The sequence below is a fragment of the Crocuta crocuta genome, unplaced genomic scaffold (genome assembly GCF_008692635.1).
Source record: "Crocuta crocuta isolate KB4526 unplaced genomic scaffold, BGI_CrCroc_1.0 scaffold288, whole genome shotgun sequence".
Classification (NCBI taxonomy): domain Eukaryota; kingdom Metazoa; phylum Chordata; class Mammalia; order Carnivora; family Hyaenidae; genus Crocuta; species Crocuta crocuta.
In genome coordinates this window covers 2,430,004-2,452,261 of record NW_027532607.1, presented here as the reverse complement: position 1 = coordinate 2,452,261, position 22,258 = coordinate 2,430,004, and the positions used below count along the sequence as shown (strand labels likewise).

The 22,258-nt window shown below is 41.4% G+C and overlaps 1 protein-coding gene across 2 annotated transcripts in view; it reads right to left on the bottom strand.

Moving 5' to 3' along the window:
• DCAF7 (DDB1 and CUL4 associated factor 7) overlaps window positions 1–22,258 on the bottom strand; it is a 31,633-nt gene that overhangs the window by 6,336 nt on the left and 3,039 nt on the right. For both annotated transcript variants that reach the window (XR_013339126.1, XM_077780299.1), the window contains exons 2-6: window positions 6,223–6,381; window positions 5,365–5,476; window positions 4,877–4,995; window positions 1,830–2,039; window positions 736–853 (exon numbers count right to left, since the gene is read on the bottom strand). Coding sequence is in view for 1 of the 2 variants with exons in the window: in XM_077780299.1 (XP_077636425.1) it covers window positions 736–853; window positions 1,830–2,039; window positions 4,877–4,995; window positions 5,365–5,476; window positions 6,223–6,381 (718 nt within the window). In the remaining variant the exon portion in view is untranslated. The remainder of the gene's footprint in view (window positions 1–735; window positions 854–1,829; window positions 2,040–4,876; window positions 4,996–5,364; window positions 5,477–6,222; window positions 6,382–22,258) is intronic.

Below are 22,258 nucleotides of genomic sequence, written 5' to 3'. Positions count from 1 at the left end.
ATGTTAGAAGGAAACCCAAGACACTGGAAAAGATAAGGAGCAGAACACGATGGGGTGAGTGGAATCCTATCTGTGTAAAATGAAGGACCGACATTCATACTGGGGGATATGTGTATGCATGTACCCACATAAAAAGGTCTCAAAGGAGACACACTGTTGTTAGAGGTCACATCTGTGGAGAATGGGACTGAGGTGGAAATAGGGCAGGAAGGAGAAAAGATAACTTTCACCTTCCTATTTTATATACCTCGGTATTACTTTAATTTTTAATAACAGACTTGTATTACTTTAATTTTTAATAACAGACTTATATGATTTCCAGAATAAAAGCATATTGACACCCTGTATATATTTAAGGGGTACAGTTTTTGGTCTGGCAAATGGTGAGATGGCGACTGCAAGTCACATACTACTGATCAGGCCATGCTGTGCCTTCAACACATCCAGAGCCCACTGCAAGTTCGTTGTGTGTCCCCAGGGAGTATCGGTGTGAGGCACAGCCTACAGCTGATACATGATGTGAACAGTATACAGAAGAAGCTCTGCTATCATGGAGGTACAAGGTCATCTGGAAATCTGGAATGCTTCAATTTTACAAATGAAGGGAAGCTTCCAATTGAGTTCCTTTGTTAAAGCTCTAAACCATCCTTAGAAAATAGTAAGGATTACAATTCTAAGGAGACAGGAAGAAGATCTCCTGACCTCTCCCTCCCCATCCCCCACCACCATGATTACCTGCAGTGCAGATGTGGCAGGATGAATGTGGGGCCCAAGCAATGCCATTGACACATGCTCGGTGGTTGTTTAACCTGGCGACAGGTGTGCAGGGAACTCGGACATCCAGAATCACTACCTGTAGAAATAACAAGTAAAAGGCCGAGGAACTTCAGGGTGTAACAGGAAAACAAGACACTACACAAGAAGAAAAACAAAACAACAACAACAACAAAAAACCCTCTAAAGCATAACTTGTTCATTTGTGGATTTAAAGAAAAGACCATTAGAGACAGAGGACCTTGGTCCCAAAAGAAGCTAGAAGGTTGAGGAAAAAGACGACGACCCAGGTAGTTTATAGTCTATATCTCAAACAACACAGGGCCTGAGGACTGAAGGCGAGAAGCAGGAGAGGTAACATGAATTTGGATAATCCACCAAGTTCTATTAGATGCATGTGCTAAGAATTCTGTGTATGCTCAGCTGACCGAGTGAGAGCCCTCTCCCCATAACCCCCAACGCAGAATGTGAAATGTAAGAAGTCTGAGGTACTAGCTTCACCAAAAGTTCATCACTGTATCATCTCCACCCACACATCACAGCTTTTATCAAGTAACAGGGTACAGAGAGTTGCCATTTCCATGTGTGTTTGCTAGAGCTGGACAAATCTGTCCAGACTAGAGAAGGGGAAAACTGCCTGTTTCTCTACTTAGCACCATAAGCACATATAATTTGGTTTACTTTTTAGACATTGCTTTTCTTGGCTCCAACTCCTGTGCTCCAAATATTAAAAGTTCTTAACACACAGTCCTTATTCTAGATCAAGCTTTCTCAATCTTGCCGCTATTGACATTTGGGGTCTGATAACTCTTTACTGGGGGCTGCTGTGTGCACTGCAGGATGTTTAGCAGTAGCCCTGGCATCTGCCTACTAGATACCGGTAGCACCCCCCACACCCTGCCCCCAAGCTGGGACAACCCAAAATGTCTCCAGACGCTTCCAAAAAATCCACTGGAGAGAAAACTGCCACCAGCTGAGAACCACTCTTCCAGATACACTAAAAAGACCCACAGTTTGGTGGCCAGGCCTACGTCAGCCTGAAGCAGGGTACTCACCTCCATTCCATCCATGGCCATGGTGGCCAGGTAGTTCGGGTCCTGCTTGTTCCAGCAGAGCCGAAGTAGTGGATGATGCTGTGGGTCTTCGTAAATGATGGTGCTGTGTTCTAGATGGCGGAGGTCAAACATCCTCACCGAGCCATCAGCGCCCACAGAAGCAAACATGTCCCTGCCACCCCCAGCCCGACTAAATGCAATATCATAGACCTGTTGGTGAATAAGAAGCTTGAGTCAGATTCCGGTAGCAGGGAACTCTGCTATCCCTAGCTCACCTAAACCCCCTTCACGACACAGAAGGTGGTAAATAAAGCCAAGCAATATCTGTGAGTACTGGCAGCTGAGAGCTCTAACATCAGTGACTTTCCAAAGAATGAAGATCATTCTGCTACACAAACTGGCTGGCTTCTGAACTCCTGCCTTCCAAGTCTTTTTCCCCCAACCCTTGTGATAAAGCAAAGAACATATACCCTGCTGAGCAGCAGGGCACAAGTCCGAGCAAGTCTGCTGTATGCTGTAAGCCAGTAGCTGTCTTCTGCCACAGTATAAAATTGAGACATTTATTTCCTGGGCTTTGGTGGCTTTTTTTTGTGCATGATCAGAGACAGATCCACGACCACCACATTAAGGCCATCAGTTTGAAAGGTGGAAGCAGTCCTCCTGTGGCCACTTAATAGCAGGCAGACTGGTTCTGCTGTGAAACTTGGACCTGAGACTCATTTTCAAGAAAGAATAGCAGTTCTGAATCATGGGAGACTCAGGTGTCTCCCACAAAGGGGTTTAGTGTCACTCACTTATTCTAGGACATGCTCAGTTTCTTCTCCTAGTTGGTCTGTGTTCAGAAGTGAATCAATTTAGGTTTTGAATCATTATTTTCTGCATTTATTACTTGCTGCACACATTGCACCACTAATATCTATGAAAAATCAGAGGCAGAGAGCAACAGAGAGCTTCAGAGAAAGAAAGGGACAAGGAGAGACAGACAAAGTCAGAGCCAGAGCACCAGAGCAGAGAGAGAAAAACTGAAAAACAAATGCCAAGGACCTTCTGGGGTCAAGGACAGTAATAGCTGACTCCTGGGAAACATGAGTGGCAACTCCACTAAATACAGTCACTCCAGCCTTCTTGAGGCTCTTCCTAAGGGACATTGCCAAAGGAGCATCTATTTCTATTCAACTTCATAAATTCCTTTTTCTCTGACTGACAATGAAGACATTGAGCTTCTCCTTCTATGGTAGGAATTAGGAGTGGTTCAAATGCAAACTGGGCCGGTTATCACGAGGAGGCCTGGCAGGTCTAGGCTTTGTCTAGCACTGTCCAGCTACGTTACAGCAAGGGCTGTTTACAAGATGTGTACCCCACAGGTGGCTCCAAGTAACTCCTGGGGACAGGGATGCCACAGCTGCATCGCTAAGCGATCAGGTGCTGCAGGCAATGTGGCCGACTGTGTAAAGCTCTCTCAGCTCTGAGTGACTGCTCCGTCAGCCATGTTCTACCGGGAATTTCATCATAAAACATCATAAAACAAGGGAAGGTGACTAGTCCTGGATATGCACTACCCACACCCCGGGGCAGGCAGCAACAAGAACCTCCTAACAAGTCTCCACTTGGACAGAGAGAGGTGGACTAAGAAAAGCAAAGGCCTAGGAGGTGTTATTGCTTCTCTGAGAGCCACCCTCCCAGGTTTGTTTCTTCAAGGCCAGGGTGCTGGCCCAGGGCCGGTTTGCTGTTAAGACCCATTCCTGGCCCTTGTTCCTGGTAGGGAGAAGCTAAGGTGTTTCTCATCCCCTCTCTCTGTTCTCTCAAGTGTCTCTGGCAGTGGCTGTATCCTCTCCATGGTTTTACCTTCTGCCAGGGAGACACAGCTCCTGGGCTTCCTGGCCCCTGTGGCTGCCAGGCAGTAGCAGCTTCACACTTCTATTCCCCCCATTACCTCACTGTTGCCAGTAAGGCTTCCCAGCTTCACCCATGGTCCCTGTGGGCAATGCCTTAGGTTAAAACCCATGTTTAATATTTAGAGTAGTTTCAGTTGTCTGGGTTGGATCCTGACAGAGAAGAGCAGGCTAAGTTGTCACATAACTAAAATGTAGTAACCTGTTCCACTTGATGCCAAGAGGGCTTCCTGAAGTTCTTTACTAGTTCTCTCTGTAGGACAAACTTTTCCTTTGCCCTTTGGCTTAGGAGCAACCAAGTCCGGCAGTCTTGTAACAGATCTTATCTTTAGGGGTGCAGAAAGCCAAAGACCAAGCCTTTACTAAGAGTGATAACCTGGTCACCATCTTCCCATTCTGAGGACAACCTCAAGTGTCTGACCTGAGGTCAAGGCTTTCTTTTTATTTGTACTAATACTCCTTGCTGTGCAGGGTAAGGGAGAAAAGAAAAGGAAACGCTACCCACAGGAAATCAGAGTACAAGGAGCATGCAGCAGCTCTGGGAGGAAAAGATTTATGACCAGTTTCCAAAAGCACTGCTCAGAAGAATGCTTTGATCAAAACACAATCACAAATAGCTCTCCCTAGCTTTTCCAATAAGTGCAGGAGAAACATCACCATGAAAATAAGCCATGTTCCATTCCAAATTGTATTGCAAATATTAAGGAACATTCTAGAATTTCGTAAACCAAGTTGAGAGAAAAAATGATGATATAAGTTTGTCTGCTAAGAAATTTTCCCTCTTCCTGGTTTCCCCTCCACTTCCCTCTAAAAAGTAAATATATTTCAAGATAAGTGTTATTTTTGAATCACATCAGGTCCAAGTTTGTCTATAAGAGAGTTCATTATTACAAACCAGCAATCTCTGGCACAAAAACCTATACATGGCAGATTAGGTTGTTTATATCAGCCAAAAAAAGCCCCACATAAACATTAGTTTACAAGTGTTCCTCCCTGCTATTTTTGAAACATTACTATTTTTAATTTCAACAAGAAGACATTGGCATCATATTATGATTCTCCACATACTTTGCAGAATAGTGAGAGAACAGTCTGACCTTGAACTGAAGGCACAGAGAGTAGGTGAAGAAAGCAGAAGAGGAACGGTATCATTACCTCCTTGTCATGCGCAATCAGCTGGGTCTTCACATGACCAGACACAAGATTCACTCGGCCCAACACCTGCCCTGTCTCCAGCCCCCAGATGGTGCAAGTCGTATCAATGCTCGAGGTACCTGGAAACAGCCAGTGCAAGTCAACGGCTGACAGGAGTGAGGCCTCCCTCCTTGCGCCCACTCCTGTTTAGCCCAGGAGAGGACACACCATGGACACTTGCTAGCATGGGAAAGGTGCCGGGAGAGCCAACAAGAATCAAGTATTCAATCTTTACCCTGGGACCTCCACTCTGCTGACTAGAGAGACAAGATATACACACATGGGAAGCTCACTCCATATGAAGAATTAATGACCACATCCCATATTTTGCCTCTTTCCCTCTTGGCTCCATCTAGGATGCATGCATGTACCTCAGGCCCAGTGCTATTTCTGAGGAAATGTTATCATTGCTTCTTCAAACTGGAATATGCACTTCCTCGCTCCCTTACCTAACAGATAAGGATCCACCTCATTCCAGTCAAAGGATGTCAGGGGAGCACAGAAATCAGAGTTCTTGTTATTGTTTAGCAAACATTCCAGCCGGGTTTCTGTTTCACCAACCTGAAGGAACAATAATTTTTAAAAATCAGCTAGGCTAATCTTCACAGAAAACCTTTAAAAGCTCTGTTTAGACATTATCTTACTAAACAAAAGGCATAGGGGAAGAACATTTTTATCATACAGAATAATAAAATCCAGAGGAACTCCATGGACACTACTACTTTCCAAGCTTTCTCCTCTGCCCAGCTTTGTTTTCCAAATTTTTCACCCCCTGGTTTTCCTAGAGGACAGGCCTTCTCACCTTGTCCAGCTGAGAATCTCTGTACCCTGCCTGGCTGGGCACTACACCTCCAGGCTACAAGAGATGCGCTGATGACCAGCTCAGCTGAGAGAGGGGGTGAGGTTCCACAATTCACTCACATACTTTACTAGCATCAGTGGCTTGCTTTTATTTTTAATTTACTCAAAAATATCTTGGCTACAGACAGAATGAGAAGCTTCAAATATCCCCCCTATCCCACCCCACTCCCAGTTTACCTTCATTTCCTCAGGTTAACAGAGCCTCAAGTTCAGGGCTGACTGGAGCCTGACCACAGCAGGACTTCAAAGCATCTTGACTAGATTTATTAAGAAACCCGCTGAGCCAAACAAGGTCATCCCAGATCTGCTACCTGTGGTTTCTGCCGGGCTACGATGACACTCGCTGCCACCAACCCCAGTCTGTTCTCTGTGACACCATGCTTCTTAGTAAACAGCTGACATGGAGAAAGCCCATTGGTCTGGCTGCTAACTGAGCACCTGCTTACCCTCCACACACGGAGATAGTCGCCACTTGTTGCCAGTAGGTCTGGATAGACGCCTTTTGTGTCGGGGATCCACATGAGCTTTGTAGTGGGGTAAGGATGGTCAAAAGTGTTTCGACAAATAAACTCTGAACTCTCTTCATCTAAGCCAACGAGCTGAACCTGTAAAATAACCAAATTGAACCACATAAACATTTGTTTTTCTGGAGCAGTATCAAACACATCAAATCCTTCCCCCCATCTCCCAACACACTCGCTAGAAACATGTGTCACGAACATGTGTCAAATGAGCATTCAAGAACGCAAATTGCTGTAACTGGCATAAAATGGCTGCAGGGGTACCTGGGTGGCTCAGTTGGCTGAGCATCTGATGTCAGGTCAGGTCATGATCTCACAGTTCGTGAGTTTGAGCCCCGCATTGGGCTCACTGCTGTCAGCGCAGAGCCTGCTTAGGAAATCTGTCACCCTCTCTGTCTCAAAAATAAATAAATCTTAAAAAAAAAAAAAAAAAGGTTGCCATTGATGGGAAAGTTCCCTGATTTCTAGCTACTTTCTCTTAGAGTGGATATAGACCAATATTAACCTCCATTCTTTGCTGTCAAACTCAGTCTGGCTCCATAAGAAATGCCACTCAGTATACATTTGTTTCTGAACTTCCACTAATTGGAAGATGGAATGGGGAATTTTTGGTAAAGATCCATAATAAATGGATAAGCACACCACATTGCAGAAAAACAGAATTCCTTCTACTGTTGTCTGACTTCAGTCTCAGATACCAGTATCTTCCTGCCCATTTCTTTTTTAAAGAATTTTATTTAGGTACAACTGCATACAGTAAAACTTACTTTAAGCATAGTTTAATGATTTAGAATGTATACGTTTGCAAAGCTATACAGCTGGGTAACCCCTCGCAGCAATTAAGATATAGAACATTTCTATCACCCCAGAAAGTTTTCCTGGGCTTCTCTGCAGTTAATCCCTTGCTTCTAAGCCCCAAGCAACCACTAATCTCTAGTTTTGCCCCTTCTGTAATACCACACAAATGGAATCGTGGCATTGAGTCGTGACTGGCTGCCTTCGGCATGATGCTCCTGAGATTTGGCCATGTTGTTGTGTGTTACCAGTAGTGTCTTCTCCCTTATTACTGAAAACATTGCATTATGTGGAAGCACTATATTTATCCATTTACCAGCTGATGAACTTTCAGGTTATTTCTAGTTTGAGACCATGATAAATATTGCTATGAATATTTATGTGTAAGTTTTTCTTAGACAAGTTTTCATTTTTCTTGGGTAGACAACTAAGAGTAGATTTGCTGGGTCGTGTTATAAATGTAGTTTTAACTTTATTAAAACACAAAGTGCCCAGGTGGCTTAGTCAGTTAAGCATCCGACTTCAGCTTACATCATGATCTCACAGTTTATGAGTTCGAACCCCGCATCCGGCTCTCTGCTGTCAGCAGAACCCGCTTCGGATCCTCTGTCCCTGTCTCTCTGCCCCTCCCTCTCTCTCAAAAAAGAAATAAAAACATCTTTAAAGTCAGTCATTGCTATTAAAAACAAAATTGGTAATCTGTTTTCTAAAGTGGCTGTGTTGTTCTGCGTTCCCACTAGCAATATACGAGAGTTCTAAACACTCCATATCCTTGTCAGCACTTGGTATTTCCGACTTTTAAAAAAAAATCATTCTGATAGACCTGTAGCAGTATTTTCATTTGCATTCCCCTAGTAACAACTATAGTATCTTTTCAAGTGCTTATTTGCCATCCTTGTTTATTCTCTATTGAAATCTTTTCAGATAATTTTGTCTTTTTAAAAAAGACTTGATTTTTTTAGACTCAGAAAAACTGGGCAGAAAGTACAGCATTCCCATTATACCCTGTCCCCCCACACGTACACAACCCCCACTCTCAAAGTACCTACTCCAAAGTGGTCCATTTGTGGTGGATAAACTTACACCGACACATCACCACCACCCAAAGTCCACAGTTTAGAGTTCACCCTTTGTGTTGTATGATCTGTAGATTTTGACAAATGTATAATGACACGTGTCCACCATTACTGGATCATACAGAGTAGATGCACTTCATCTACACCAGGATGTTTTCTTCTGTACTGAGTTTTGAGAGTGCTTTGCATATTCTGGATGCAAGCCCTTGCTCATGTGTTCCGCAAGCAATTTCTCATAGTCTGTGGCTGTCCTGTCATTTTTCCCCCCCAGTGTTCTTTGGAGAACAGAAATTTTAAATTTTGATGTCAGTTTATCGTTTCTTTTCTTTTCTTACTCATGGTCTTGTGTCCTTGCTAGGAAATCCTTGCCCCAACTCAGGTCATAGATTTTTTGTTTTCTTCTAACAGTTTTATCGTTTTAGGCTTTACATTTAAGCCTATGATACCATTTCAAGTTAACTGCTTTTTAGGATGCCAAGTATGAATCAAGGTTCACTTTTTTTTTTACATATAAAATGTCTATTTGTCCCAGCATCATGTGATGAAAACTACCTTTTCTCCTTTTGAATTACTTTGGTCTCTTTGCTGAAAATTCACTGACTGTGTACTTGCACATCTATTTCTAGAGTCTCTATGCTGTCCCATTGATCTATATGCCTATCCATTTACCAGTTCCACATTGTCTTGACTCTAGCAGCTTTCCAGTGAAGTTCTGCAATTTATGGTGTAAGTTTTCCAACTCTAGTATTATTTTTCAGAATCATTTTGCTATTTCACATTATCTGCTCTTCTGCATACATTTTAGAACCAGCTTGTCAAATTCTACAAAAATCCTGCTGAGATTCAGCTGGGGACTATGTTGTATCTATAAATCAATTTGGAAAACCTGCTCTCTTAACAATAATGAGTTATCTGGCCCATGAAACAGCATATTTCTCCACTTACTTAGACTTTCTTTCATTTCTCTCAGCAATGTTTTGAACTTTTCAGTGTACTGGTATTGCATTTTTTTTCATTAACCTTATTCTCAAGTGTTTTTAGCCTATTATAAATGAAATTGTTTTAAAAATTCCATTCCAATTGTTTATTGCTACTATACAGAAATACAACTGACTTTTGCAATTAATCTTGAATCCTGTAACTTTTGCTAATTTAGTTATTAGTTTTGTAGTTTTTGTAGATGCCTAAGGATTTTTCTATGTATATATCTTGCCATCCATGTCTGACTTTTATTTTTTATTTTTATTTATTTATATTTATTTCTAGGAGAGAGAGAGAGAGAGAGAGACAGCGTGAGCAGGGGAGGGTCAGAGAGAGGGGGATACAGACTCTGAAATAGGCTCCAGGCTCTGAGCTGGCAGTCAGCACAGAGCCCGACGCGGGGCTCGAACCCACGAACCGCGAGATCATGACCTAAGCAAAAGTCGGACGCTTAATCGACTAAGCCACCCAGGTGCCCCCATGTCTGACTTTTAAAAACCTAGATGAGTAAATCAATTCATTTTTATGGAACATCTATGAGCTTTCAAAAACCATATCATGTTCGTACATACATAGATGATGTATGAAAATGTAAAAGGAGAAAAAACCCCAATGCCCTAAAACCCAGTAACACTGCCCTAAGATAGCAATAAAAGTGATGTCACAGGTGATACATGATAAGCTCCTTATTTCTAACAGTTAATTGGTAATAGTTTAGAGGAAAGAGCAATAATTCAAAGGGGGCAAGTGAGGAAAAGTAGAGATAGGATTTGAGCAGTCTTTGTGGAAAGGTTCTGGGGAAGCTAAGAAGAAAGAATAGGCACCCAGGCAGTTGAGTACACTAATGCAGCAAACTAAATGATCTAGCTGGTGGCAGTGAGGACACCTGTTTGAGGAACCATCTGAAAGAGCAGTGAAATGCGGCCGGGAAGACGTGCCTAGGGCAGGCTGCAGAGCCCTGAAAGGAAACTGAGGACCTAGGTGGGCCTTCCCCTGTGCAGGTGTCTGAGAAGGCAGCAGACTATAAGGTCTTGGAGGTAAGAGTATGAGGCCTGGTTATGCTGGGCAGGGCTGTCTGCCTGGCAGGGGGCTCAGCCCTGAGATCCACAGGAAAACTGACAAAGGTTAAGGGCCTATGGTGGCAGGTAGTAAGAAGGGCAAGGGACAGAGACGGCCACAAGAGGGCTTCTGACCAAATGAAGTTCCTTGAGAATTTAAAATTCTGACCTTTGCAGAAAATGAAGAAGGAAGATTCTAGATGGAACAGGGAAAATTGGCATCAGCCTTGGTGGAGGAGGGAGGAGAAAACAGATGAGAAGTTCTGGGGGTGCACTGGGCAGAATAAAGAATCAGCCTCTCATCCAGATTCTGAGCCAGATATTTCACTCATGTATTTATTCAACAAATTGTAACGAATGGCTTCTTGGTGTCAGGCACTGTTCTAAGTGCTGGGGATATGGCAGCAAGAGCAAGAGACAAAATAGATCTAACAACACAGATAACGCCGTGCGGTAAAATGGAGAAAACACTACACTCCCTTCTAAAAGCTGCCTTTCAAGTCATCAGAGATTTCTCGCCAACCTCGAAATATCAGATCCTGTGAGCATTTGCCACTTAGGGTCCTCTTAACCAGACATTTAAGGCTTTCTACCACCTGGCCCTAGCCTGCCGTACTTCCTCTCTTATTTATCTAGTCACTACTTCTCATCCTTTCCAGGTTCCTTTCCTTACACTGCCCTCTATGCTTGTAAAACCCTCCTACCTCCTTTCCATCAACCCAAATCCCACCCAATTTTAATCTAGCACAGTGGCATAGGCATTCAGGACCCCTTACCTACAGCTTGCTCACTATAGGCTCGCTTGGCCGTGTTACTTAACTTTGCTAAACTGATTTTCCAATCTGTAAACTGAAGACATTCACAACACCTATGTCACTGAGTTCTTTGTAACACTCTGTATGTAAACAACCTTTGTAAGTAAATTACTTAGACTAGCGCCATACTTGGTGTGTGAGATTTTAATACTACTACTGTGTCTCACTTCCTTCATAAACCATCTGTAGCCTTCCTGGTATGGTGATCTTTCAGTACCAATCTATACCATCCATTTGGTGACTAACCCCATACTGCCTCATGAAAGCACTTACATGCTTCTATTTCACTTGGTAAATGCCTTAAAAACAGGGCTGGTCCTGTGTCTGCTTGTATTGCAGATAGCAATGGTCTCCAAATCTGGCCATCAGATTTACCTGGAGTGCTTTACACATTCTTGGGGGCCCCAACTGTGATTCAACAAATGTCAAGTAGGGCCTGGGAATCTATATTCTTAAGAACTTTCCTGGGGAGAGGTTTGACAACCTCTGCACAACAGTACCTAATCCAGGGAAGAAGTAGGTAATGGCTGGGATTTAAGTTTTTCTGATCTTCCCAAGGTTTCATGTGTTTGCACAGACCTGTGTTTTATCCTTAACCTGACTTTAGCTCTTCCGCTTCAAGCTGCCAACCAAGTACTGAGAGGAGCAACACCTGGCTCTCACTGTTCCCATGACTATTTTTTGTTCAGATGCTCATATGTTTACAATGCGATGACGAAAGAGAATGGGAGTTCTCTGTGAATATACACATAATACAGAGAGAAGTGGTAAAGTCCCCCATTAACTACACCCCCAATTCGACTTATTCTCAAACCAGTTTGGTATGCATCTTTCCAAATGGTTCTCTGTGCATCTGTATGCATATGTGTCTGGTGGGCTGTTTGAAGAAACATAGAAGAGGCTTCTGCAACCTGCTCTTAACAAATTATCTTGGATGGTCTTCCCAAGTCAGCATAACAGTTCTAGCTCATTCTTCTACAGCAGGCTGGGTTAAGCACACCATAATTTATTAGTCATTCATAGTTATTGTGGTTATATCCCATTGTTTGGCTATTATAAACAATACTTTGTACACATGTGCAAATGCTTTATTGGATAGATTGCTAGCAGTGTAATTGTTGCATCACATTTTAAATGTTAATACCACAGAAACTATGAGATAATGTGTGTTAAGCTTAAAAACAGTTAAGAGATTCGATCCAACAGCTTTCAAAAAGGCTGCTTCCACTTACGCTTTCATGTACAGTATATGAAAGTGCCAATTTCTCTATAACTTTTTTAAAAATTTTTTTTTTATTTATTTCTGAGAGAGAGGGAGACAGTGTGAGCAGGGGAGGGTCAGAGAGGGAGACACAGAATCCGAAGTAGGCTCCAGGCTCTGAGCTAGCTGTCAGCACAGAGCCTGACGCGGGGCTTGAACCCACGAATCGCGAGATCATGACCTGAGCCGAAGTCGGACGCTTAACCTACTGAGCCACCCAGGCACCCCTCCATAACTTTTAAAATACCGAAAATAATCTTTTACATTTTTGCTAATCCGAGGACAAAAATGGTATTTCGCCATTTTACTCCTGAGGCTGAGCATGTTTACTATTTATACTTCAGATTAACAGTAACCATTGTTAACTATCTATCTGCTTATGGTGGATCAAGTACAAGCACCATGCTTAATGCTTTACATGCACTACCTCATTTAACCCTTTCAACATCTTCATGAGGTAGGCACTATTCTTCTTCCCACTTTCCTGAGATGCTGAGTAAAAGACACGATAAGTATCCTGCCCACAATCATGAACCTGCCTTTTAAATATAGGTAGTCCTATCCCACAACCCAAGCTCTTCACCATCATGCTAAAAAAAAAAAACACCAACTTAAAACATCTGCCCAGTATATTTTATGGAACTGTGTCTCTCTTTTTTCTTATTGATTTTTAAGAATTCTTGGGGCGCCTGGGTGGCTTAGTCAGTTAAGCGCCCGACTTTCGCTTAGGTCATGATCTCGCGGTTCGTGGGTTCGAGCCCCGCGTCGGGCTCTGTGCTGACCGCCAGCTCAGAGCCTGGAGCCTGCTTCAGTCTGTGACTCCCTCTCTCTCTGACCCTCCCCTGCTCACGCTGTCTCTCTCTCTCTCCTAGAAATAAAAAAAAAATAAAATAAAATACAAAAAAAGAATTCTTATGGATGATTACTGTGCTTTTGTTACATATTTCCTTTGGTAAATCTGCCCATAAAACTCTGAAGGTGGTGTCTTTTGGGGGGGTAGATCTTTGACTACATTTTCAATTCTTCAAAAAATCTTTAGGAATTTAATTATTCAGATTTTCCACTGAAGTTTGACACTTTGTTTTCCCTTAAAACTATGCTTCAGGAGTGCCTGGGTGGCTCAGTCAGTTAAGCGTCTGACTTCGGCTCAGGTCATGATCTCACGATTCATGGGTTCGGGCCCCGCATTGGGCTCTGTGCTGACAGCTAGCTCAGAGCCTGGAGCCTGCTTCAGATTCTGTGTCTCCCTCTTTCTCTGACCCTCCCCTGCTCATGCTGCCTCTTTCTCTCTCTCTCAAAAATAAATAAAACATTAAAAAATAAGTAAAAAATAAAAATTCTTAAAAAACAAAAAAACCCCAAAACCTATCCTTCAAAGGTGCCTGGGTGGCTCACTCAGTAGGGTGTCCTACTTCAGCTCAGGTCATGATCTCACAGGTCTGTGAGTTCAAGCCCCACGTGGGCTTGCTGCTGTCAGTGCAGAGCCCACTCTGGATCCTGTCTCCCTCTCTCTCTTCCCGTCCCTCTCTTTCAAAAATAAATAAAACATTTAAAAAAACAAATGCTTCATCTAGGCTTTTGGCCATAGTCTTACAAAACCATTAATAGCACTTTCCATCTTCACACCCGCCTCCTCCTACTCCATATGTCCACCTATGCCCATAGGAAAAGGAGTGTCTGTCCCTGTCCCCCACTGGACCGAGGGTGAGGTTCTTTTCTTCCATCCCCACCCGTAACTAGTTCCAATTGCTAAACTGGCCAAAGCCTGAGCCAGGCATATGGACATGCCTCACTAGGGGCCTGACCGCTCTGGTAGGCGGCCTTGACTGCTCTCTTCTGCCCACCCTGTTCCCACGTGGAGAGGCAAATCAGCCTACTTATTATAGGTCTGGCCATCCTTTCTCTAGCTTCTCTCTACCTTCAGCTGAGTAGGTGAGATCAGATTGGGTCTGCCCATAAATTAGACATGGAAAAACAGAAAGTGTCACTTGGGCTTTAAGGCCAATCTGCATTTCTCCAACTTAGTTTACCAGGTAATAGTACCACATTGGAGGTGCTTGTTCAGCCATTACTAGGGTGAGGCCAGATTTCTCCTTTGGCTCTTATTATTGGTATATAACTTCCTTGATAAGAAGCTCCCAAGGGGAAAGGGGGTAACTGATAGAATTTAAACACCAAAATTCTACCCTAAACCCCTTACCATTTATATCTTCTATCATTTTCTTGCTCAGGCTTACAAGTTCTAACTAAATGATCTTTCAATTGGGTTTATTTCATTCTTTAAAATAACTCTTATAGATTGTAAGAATTATAAAATGTATGACCATCGCATAAAACCAAAGTATAGGTATACAAAAGAAGTGAATAACTTCCCATCGAACCCCCAGTACATCACAATTATTTAGTGTATGTTGCTTCACATTAAGTGCAGGGTTTTCCTTCAACTTTTAGAAAAATGGAATACCACATCCAATGCTATAAATCTTTTCATTAATTTAACAAAATAATGGATACCCCTCAGGTCAATACGTAGATTCAACTCATTCTTTAATCAATGCATAGTATTTCATAGAATAAATGTACCATATTATGTGGTTTAACAACTCTAGTGATGTATGTTGTGTCCCTTTTTTTGCCACTACTACTTCTTACACGACTTGTAATACATGCTTATGTACTGCTTGCTATCTTTATTTCTGGAGGCAAATCCAAAGAATGCGATTGCTGTATTAGAAGGTATGCACATTTTATTTATTTTTTTAATGCAGCAATACTGCTTTATTTTACTTATTTATCTTTAAGTAGTCTCCATGCCCAACCTGGGGCCTGAACTCATGACCCTGAGATCAAGAGTCGCATGTGCTAGCTCTACCAACCAAGCCGGCCAGGCATCCCAAGGTATGCACATTTTTAATTTTAAGGGAAGCTGATTTACTTTGCAAATGGGCTGTAGCAATTCACCCCCCTATCAGCATATGTACAAGTGTTCATTTCCTCATACCATCAACAATACTAGAAGCAGTTAACTTAATTTTTATATATTTGAAAAGAAAAAAAAAATCACAAGGCCAATTCTCATTTCCCTTAACTATGAGGCTGAGCATCTTTTCCTATTTATTGAGCACTTGCATTCCCTCCCCTATGAACTGGCTATTTATTTTTTTTAAATTTTTTTTTAAAATGTTTTATTTATTTCTAGGAGAGAGAGAGAGAGAGAGACAGCGTGAGCAGGGGAGGGTCAGAGAGAGAGGGAGTCACAGACCGAAACAGGCTCCAGGCTCTGAGCTGGCAGTCAGCACAGAGCCCGACGCGGGGCTCGAACCCACGAACCGCGAGATCATGACCTAAGCGAAAGTCGGACGCTTAACCGACTAAGCCACCCAGGCGCCCCTGAACTGGCTACTTATACTTTACCATGTTTCTATCACACTGAATAAATTAACCTGAAAATATTTCCCCTGGACTATCATGTATCTTCCGACTTTGTCCACCACATACCTTTTCACATAAAAATGCTTTATTTGTACGTACCGTAATGTCAATCTTTTCCTTATTTGACTTTGGGTTTAATGATTCATTTTAAGACTGCTTTCTCCTCTACTCACCCCCACTGCCTCAATACACACTTCTAGTCAATTTTCTTCTATTACTGCTTGTGAGGCTTTTCTTAATATGTAAACATTTGATCTAGAATTGATTTTCATACAATGTGAATTAGAGAGCTCTAAATATTTCTGCCATATGAACAGTCAACTATGCCATACAATTTATTAATTTTTTTCCTAGTGAATTAAGGTTCTATCTTACCACATACTACATTTCTATATATATTCAGACCTGCTTTGGAACATGTAGTTCTACCAATGTCTCTGGCTGTAACTATACCAATTCCAGTATATTTATTGTAATCTGGTAGAGCAACTGTTACTGTTTTTCAACACATTCTTTTTCCTCTTAATTTTTTTTTGACATTTGTATATATTTATAAGACTCTGATGACAAACAGTATTCCAATTCTGGCCCTGTTTTTACCATCTATGTCACTTTGGGCAAGTCATTTATAATACCTGGGCTTAAGTTTCCTAATCTTCCCTTAGGTTTTGATATGTAGTATTTTTTATTATTATTTTTAATGTTTATTTTTGAGAGAGACAGAGTGAGAGCAGGGGAGAGGCTGAGAGAGAGGAAGACATAGAATATGAAGCATGCTCCAGGCTCTCAGCTGTTAGCACAAAGCCCGATATGGGGGCGCGAACTCATGAACCAGAAGATCATGACCTGAGCCAAAGTCAGACGCTTAACTGACTGAGCCACCCAAGTACCCCTGATACATAGTATTTAAAAAAAAAATTTTTTTAATAGTTTATTTATTTTTTGAGACACAGAGAGACAGAGCATGAGCAGGGGAGGGGCAGAGAGAGAGGAAGACACAGAATCGGAAGCAGGCTCCAGGCTCTGAGCTGCCAGCACAGAACCCAATGCGGGGCTCGAACCCATGAACAGCGAGATTGTGACCTGAGCTGAAGTCGGACGCTTAACCGACCGAGGCACCCAGGCGTGCCTGATATATAGTATTTTTAACTAATCAGTTGACTTCCCTTAACGTTAAAGGTTTTTCTTAATATGTGGTCAATTTCTGTAAATTATCTTTTTAAAAAGTGCATTATTTTTACAATATAAATCTTATATGTGATTAATTCTCAAGTTATTTATTATTGTTATTATTCTCAAGCATATTCTCAAGTATTTATAGTGGCACAATCTACAATAATTGCAGACTTGTAGACATTACTCCATTACCTTCTGTCCTCAAATGTGGTAAGGCTTATTTAATTTCTCCTTCTCTTCAAGAGGACTCAACTGTTTTGCCTGGATGCCCAAAAGATTCTTTCCTCACCCTTAAAATTAAGAAACTTTCCTAGAAAAGTTTTCAGTGCCAATTGTTTTGTGTCCATTTTTCTTGATTTTTTTAGGTTTTTCTTTTGAGAGTGTGCACACATGTGCATGCAGGAGAGAGGCAGAGAAACAGAATCTTAAACAGTCTCCACATTGTCTGAGAGCCTGACACGGGGCTCACAAAATCTTGATTTGAGTCAAAATCAAGTCAGATACTTAACCAACTAAGCCACCCAGGTGCCGCTTGAGATAAGGTTTAAACTCATTACTTCAAACATTTTTTTCCCATAGTCTTTAATTACATATTTGAGCTTTTGTGTTTCATTTTTACAATCTGTCTTCCCTATCCTTCACTAATTTTCAGTAGTTTGTATTCATTTTTATTCTCTTTTCAATGTGGCTTTTAATTCTGTGATAACTTTTATTTTCTCTTTCACTCTGCCTGCTGATATTGCATTTTCTCCTGTCACCATGCCTTATTTTACTTTGTCTCCTGTATCTCTGCTTGTAGGTCTTTACTTTCCTAAGTTCTCTGCATTTATGGTGGCAGAACTGGCCATTAATTTTCATCTGAGGTAAAGAAAACATTTTTGTAGTGAGGCTACTTTACCTGCCACTTGTTTCCCATATTTCCTTTTTTCTTATAGTATCTCTTTCTAGATACTGTGCTGGAATCTTTTGACTGAGGCAAGTTCTTCCTATGTGATCGGAAGGAGCTTCCTATGGGAGAGAAGCCAGGGCCATGTTCCAAGTTAGCAGAAACATGTGAAACTTTAGCATCTCCCCAGCCAACAGGGATGAGAAATGGTTAAGCTGCTCGTAATTCAGTGTCTCTTCCAACCTGCCTTATCTAATGCTCCTAGAGAAGATGGCATGTCTATGTGTCTCCTTGAAAAGCTTAGTTCCCCTCTTACCCCAAGGGTTAAATGGGGTCTGGAGAAGCGCCTGCTGCCAGCCTGTGCACCCTCTTCTCACTGTCCCAAATAAAGGATTGTTGATTTTGCCTGTCAAAATTCTATTCTGGAGAACTGAATGAGTTTGAAATCTGAAGCCAAAGATATCCTTTCTCAGCATCTTCCTATATCCATGGGATCTTTATTATACTGTTCCTTCCCCATTTACTGTTGGGAGCGTAAGGAAAAATTATTCGACTTTAAACATCTTACTGCTGAGGCGCCAGTAGGAAGACCATGAGACTCTTGATCTCGGGGTCATGAGTTCCAGTCCCACAAGGGGGTGCAGGGATTATTTAAATAAATAAAAAACTTTAATTAAAAAAAACACATAAACACCTTGATTACATATAGGTTACCCTTGAGCCTTTTTCTCCATAGTCTTCTCTGTTCTATTAAGCTTTTATCTCCCACCTCCACTGTCTTTCTGCAATTATTGCTTCACAATGCTTTACCCCAAGCATGAAAAAAATGCCCTTTCTATAAAGGAAGGGCTGTAAAGACCATTTTTACTTATTTTAAAGCTGTGGATATTACTTTTGGATGTCTCCTAAGAAGCATAAATGCAACATAAAATATTTACTCCTTGAAGACATTACCACATCTTTACCGTCAAATGCTTTCAAGAAAAGCAACATAAATTACTATTCACATTACACATATCTTACATTTAAAAAAATTAAAAGATGTGACGTTTATCTTGTTATTATATGCTCCTTGAGGGAGGAAACTGTGCATTTTATTTTACTACACACAATGCTAGTACCAGGACATGAGGGTAAATATGTACATATATATATAATTTTTTAAAGCTCCTAAATTATACAAATTGATATGCCACTCCAGTGAGTGGAACATTTTCTGTGATTGTTAATATAACCAAAATCAGCTAAGCAAAATTCTGAGAGAATATGCCAGGTTTTCTTGGTCTTTTCCATCTGTCCTCCCTTCAAGCCTGTTCCTGACTGATTATTATTGATCAATGTCTGCAGAGAAGTCCTGCCTTGTTAAACTTTGAGATGAATTCTGGCATAGTACCCCTTTGGCTCCTGGCTCAGAGGCTAACCAGTCGGCTCTGGCATCTTGGCCTCAGACAAGCCAGACTACCTATAGAACACAGATTCATTCCTTGTTCAAATCACAGCATCTCCAGTAGGCCTGTGTGAACCAGGTTAGGGCAAAAAGCAATAAAGCAGCAGCACTTTTATCCAGTAGTCCCATGGAGGAATTAGTCCTCTCACTGTCTAAAAAAAAGAAAGGAGGAAGTTAAAACCGGAAGAGTTTTATAGTGGATATTCCCCTACTGACAGTCTTGCCAGAGACTGATGGAGCACTGCAAAATTCTAAGTTATCTATCCAAAACACTTATGTGGACTAACACACTTTCTCTTTTTTGTTGCCAATCTCACATCTGCTAACGAAGTCTACAGAAGGTTACTAAGCATCATCATTGTGCCCAAAACACATGGCTTGTGTGTTCAATACATATGTGTTCAATTAAATGAAGACATTACTGAAGGGCTGCAACAAATACTAAGAAATTAACATTTATATGCCAGAGTTAAAATCATCATGTGCCAAACAGATAAAGCAACTGCTTAGAATCTCAGAGGCATCAACACAGGATGGAAAGGCAAGCACTCACCCCATGTGTATTTCAAGTACAAGGTAGTCTTGCCCAGATTCACTATCAGTATGCTTCAAAAAGCGTCAGGTATACCTACAGTTTCTCTCCTCAAAACCTCAAAAATGCTTTCTAGATACTAAATCTTAAAGCACGATGGTCAGCTAGTTAAATATTAGGGCAAAATAAATCCCTATCACTCTGGCAACTCTATTCAAAACCAATCCTGAAACATGTGACTAAGTGAAACAAAAGCCCAGGAACTGCTACTCATCTTTCCCCATAATACAGGGGAAATACGACCTGTCTAAAGGCCACAGATACAGTCAAAATTCAGGAGAAACATGAGAGTTCTTGTATCAACTACTGTGTCTAAGCCAGGTAGAACAAGAGAAAATGGACTTAAACTAGACCATTACAATACTTGGAGTCTGATTACAAGAAGCTTCTAGATCAAAAAAATGGATTTAGTTGAAAGGAATCAAAAAAAAAATATTTTTCCCCTCTGAGTCTTTAGAAGGCAGAGGAATGAATATAATGACATTTTGAGGTACCTTCCTTTCTGGAAAATACAGTCACATTTACCTAACACCCATATAATTCTCCTTGATTCTATTTCTTTTTTTATTAGAAAAAAATTTTCTTAATGTTTATTTTTGAGAGAAAGACCAAGCTAGCGAGCACAGGGGAGGGATAGAGAGAGAGGGGGACACAGAATCTAAAGCAGGTTCCAGGCTCTGAGCTGTCAACACAGAGCTTGATGCAGGGCTCAAACTCTCAAATCATAAGATCATGTACCTGACCCAAAGTCAGATGCTTAACCAACTGAGTACCCAGCCACCCCTCCTTGATTATATTTCAATTACAGATATAGTAATATCTAATAATAGCCAACATTTCTTTTTTTTAATGTTTATTTATTTTTGAGAGAGAGCACGCATGCACTTGTGCGCATGAGCAGGGGAAAGGCAGAGAGAGATGGAGAGAAAGACAGGGAGAGAGGGAGAATCCCAAGCAGGCTTTGCACTGCCAGAGTAGAGGCTGACCTGGGGCTCAAACCCATGAACTAGAAGATCATAACCCGAGCCAAAATCAAGAGTCAAACGCTCAATCAACTGAGCCTCCCAGGTGCCCCAATAGCCAACATTTCTAAATTGCTTACTATGTCTGTCCCAGGCAGAGTTCCTAAACCCATTATGTATATTAACTCATTTAATTTTACATATTACCCTTATTTTACAGATGAGGAAACTGAGGCAGAGAGGTTAATTTGCCCAAGGCCACAAAAAAGGAGGAAGAGGCAGGACTGATATCTAGACACAGAGTACCTCAAAGACAGCTATCTGGTGCATAAAGACTGAGCCACCCAGGTGCCCCAGGGACTAGTCAGTAACAGAGCTTTTTGCATGGGATGGAAGAGCTTAATCAACGTTTAAGCGAATGTAGATGCCGCCTCGGGTCAGTGGACGCCTAGGTAATCCCAGAGTGATGTTCTCAGAGTGCCATCTGGACCCCGTGTTTCTGAATCACCTAAGTGTCTGTTAACTTCAGGGGTGGAACCTAGGAATGTGCAAGTCCCTCAGGGGACTCTCAGACACACACTAAAATTTAGAGAACCACCACTCCAACACCAATGCTGGTATCCTCCACCACAAGAAGGGAACACAAAACACAATTACTGATGATGCGACTTCCAACTCCAGATACAGTTGGTAGAATCCGGTTCTTTACTCTCAAACAATTCCCAAATTTATTCAGATGATCGAACACTTGAAAGTCCAGTTGTTCTTGAAATGCTAATAAATTTAATTCTATTGAACTACAAATTCAAATAATTTTACTATAGGAAAACGTGACTGCATTAATTCAAAAATTTTAGAAACTATAACCATGTGTATTCTTAGTCAATGTCTCCACAGTACAAAAGAGGACTGTCTCTGGACTTTTCACCAGTGTTAATTTGCTGCATTCATTTCTTTTGCCCTCTGCTGGCAATCAGTACAGACAGCAAGCAGGAAACAAAGATCTGAAAACTCCAACCAATAACTTTTAAACTCCTCTAAATTGTAAAGTGTGGCACCTCCGTGGCAAAAGCTTTCTCCAAAACTGAGCCTAAGAGTCACTGTGTTAAAGTGGTATTTACTGCTCACCAGCAGTGAGGCACAGATCCTCTACAGCAGGGCTTCTTAACTTGAAGTCCATGAGCTTGAATCACATTCATAGTTTCACTAACCTCTGGCTGAAATTTAGCATTTCCTTCCATTATGAAGGGAGGCAGCTATGTACAGCCGAATCAATATCTGCCTTTGTTACGGACAGAAATCACATTTTTATCATACCACATCACTTTAATTAAACATTTTGAAATGCTATTTACCCTCATTACTACTTTAATATTATAATAATTACACTGGATGGTGTAATTTAATGAATTAATTTAAAACTACATATTTCTATATCTCCACTTTTAAAAAAATTTTTTTTTTTTTTTTTTTTTTTTTA